This window comes from Limulus polyphemus, unplaced genomic scaffold (genome assembly GCF_000517525.1).
Source record: "Limulus polyphemus unplaced genomic scaffold, Limulus_polyphemus-2.1.2 Scaffold8014, whole genome shotgun sequence".
Taxonomy (NCBI): Eukaryota; Metazoa; Arthropoda; class Merostomata; order Xiphosura; family Limulidae; genus Limulus; species Limulus polyphemus.
In genome coordinates, this window is record NW_013673624.1 from 7,818 (window position 1) to 10,179 (window position 2,362).

The following is a 2,362-nucleotide window of genomic DNA, read 5'->3' on the forward strand; positions in this document are numbered from 1 at the left end:
AACTGTACAATGAACTGTGATTAAACATACAAACTGTACAATGAACTGTGATTAAACATACAAACTGTACAATGAACTGTGATTAAACATACAAACTGTACAATGAATTGTGATTAAACATACAAACTGTACAATGAATTGTGATTAAACATACATACTGTACAATGAATTGTGATTAAACATACATACTGTACAATGAAGTGTACAATTAATTGATGTTAATTTTTTATGGATTTTTTTACATATGAAGTGCAACTTAACTGTTTTTAATAGTAATTAATGAAAATACAAGATGGACAACACTTCACTGAAAAAGTTAGTAAAACAAAACTTACTTTAAAAGATATTCCAAGTTTGGCTAGTCGTGCACCCCAAGTGGATCTTGTGTTCAAGTTACTGAATTCCAGAACAGCTTCTGGTAAGGAAGAGAGTTTACTATACTCCCAACCTACCAACGACACAGCAGAAAGTCTCCGGAAATCTGTTCCACAAAGACGTACAAGATCCTACAGAGGAGTAAAAAAATGTTCAAACATACAAACAAAAAGTAATTCAAAAATTGAATCAAGTCGTACATTTTAAGAATTTTTATTCAAAAAGTATTGAAGCCAAACAATTATTGCTTTAGAAAGACTTTTCTTTATTTAGGATTATTTTTTTATTGAATATTTACTATAAATTTCACATTCACAAAATGTTGTGATTTCTGAGTATCAAAAATAGCTTCTAATAAAACTATTTCTGTATCATTACAGTAGATGATGTAATAAAGATCAGAGGTTACACATAAAGAACCCAAAACCTCTCAATAAAATTGGTATTAAATATGTACTGTAAAAAAATGTATTTTTAAATTATTTCGCTAAGAAAGACTGGACAGCATATGGGAAAAAAGAGAATGAAGAAGGAAAAGCAGATTTTACATAAGAAGACTCTGTGGTTTGTTGAAAAAAGCTGAAACAAAAATTATCAGTGAGGAGCAGTATTAGTTACCCAACAACTACTCAGGTTAGTGTCCAAGGTCCTAAAGCAAAATCTTGGCAGGTCAGTATAGACTAGCCTTAAACATGAATAAAACTAGCCGCTCAGGAATCAATGTGTTACATAGCCAATCAGCAAAACGTTGTTTGCGGAATCCAAAACAACATAAAGGCAGTATTCCTTACTGAGTTGATATATCGCATTAAGTGCTCTGTATAATAATCCAACTGCAGATAATATCATCCCTCAGAAATAAGAAAACAAGGCCGAACATTCATGAAAATCTGATATGCAGAACTCTACATAAAAACAAAGAAAATAATGTAGATAACTCAAGATAAGGAGGCAACTGCATAAGTGTTCATGCTACTTCAGCTTCCATTTTGCCAAATTAAAACCATAGGTACACAAATGTTTGCATGATAATTATAAGGTTGTGAGTTTTACTAAAATGTACCTTCAAAATTCCTAAAGCCTCTTTCTTGTTTACTGAAGAAATCAGCCCTAAACTTAAGAGACTATCCACTCTCTTCTGGCTGCAAATCCTTGATATTAAACTGAGGGTGATGTCTCGCACAATGAGCTTCATTTGTTGAACTGCAGAGGTGTAGACTTTGTTGTCCCCCTATAATAAACACCATCTAATTAACAAACTTTGTTGAATGAATGGTAGAAACACCCCACAAGAAAACATACTAATGATATAAGCCTTTCACAAAATAAATAATCTTACAAGGTTCTGAAAATCACATTTTTTTAAATCAATTAAAAATAAAAAAAGTTATTTCATCTTGCACCACCAAACAGTCAATATTTTGGTTATATTTGTTTTATCCATATTAAAAAAATTTAATATTAAAGCATTATATTTTCACTCTTGAGATTGGTGTATAATTCACAACAAGTCACTCATTCAGCCTTTAACTCAAAGATGAATATTCTGGAACAAAGTGGAAACTTACATCTGCTTTGTTCCTCAATAACAGGTCATTTTGGCATGTTGTCACGAGAAGCCTAAGAGTTCCTTGTTCTTGACCCTTTTCTCGTAAATACTTTACAAGATGATTCAAAGAACATACATTTTGCTCTGGCAACTTTGAATCATGGTTGTCTAAGTATTCTAAAATAATAAGAAGCATTAAAAAATTTTTAAGCACGTAATAATAAAACCCATTTCTTTGACAGTTCTTCAACAAAAACCCTTTATCAATTTGTTTTGGGGCAAAATAACTGGTATACAAATATCTTAACAATGTATATACTCCATGATCTCATAGATTATTTCCCAGTAATTAATAACTGGTATACAAATATCTTAACAATGTATATACTCCATGATCTCATGGAGAAGTTTCAATATAGAAAATCCAGATTTCAAACT

The 2,362-nt window shown here is 30.9% G+C and overlaps 1 protein-coding gene across 1 annotated transcript in view; it reads right to left on the reverse strand.

Moving 5' to 3' along the window:
- LOC111083049 (kinetochore-associated protein 1-like) overlaps positions 1-2,362 on the reverse strand; it is a gene marked incomplete at both ends in the record, with an annotated part of 33,495 nt that overhangs the window by 7,053 nt on the left and 24,080 nt on the right. The window contains 3 exons of the mRNA XM_022379264.1: positions 336-506; positions 1,439-1,606; positions 1,944-2,092. Of these exons, the coding sequence (XP_022234972.1) occupies positions 336-506; positions 1,439-1,606; positions 1,944-2,092 (488 nt within the window). The remainder of the gene's footprint in view (positions 1-335; positions 507-1,438; positions 1,607-1,943; positions 2,093-2,362) is intronic.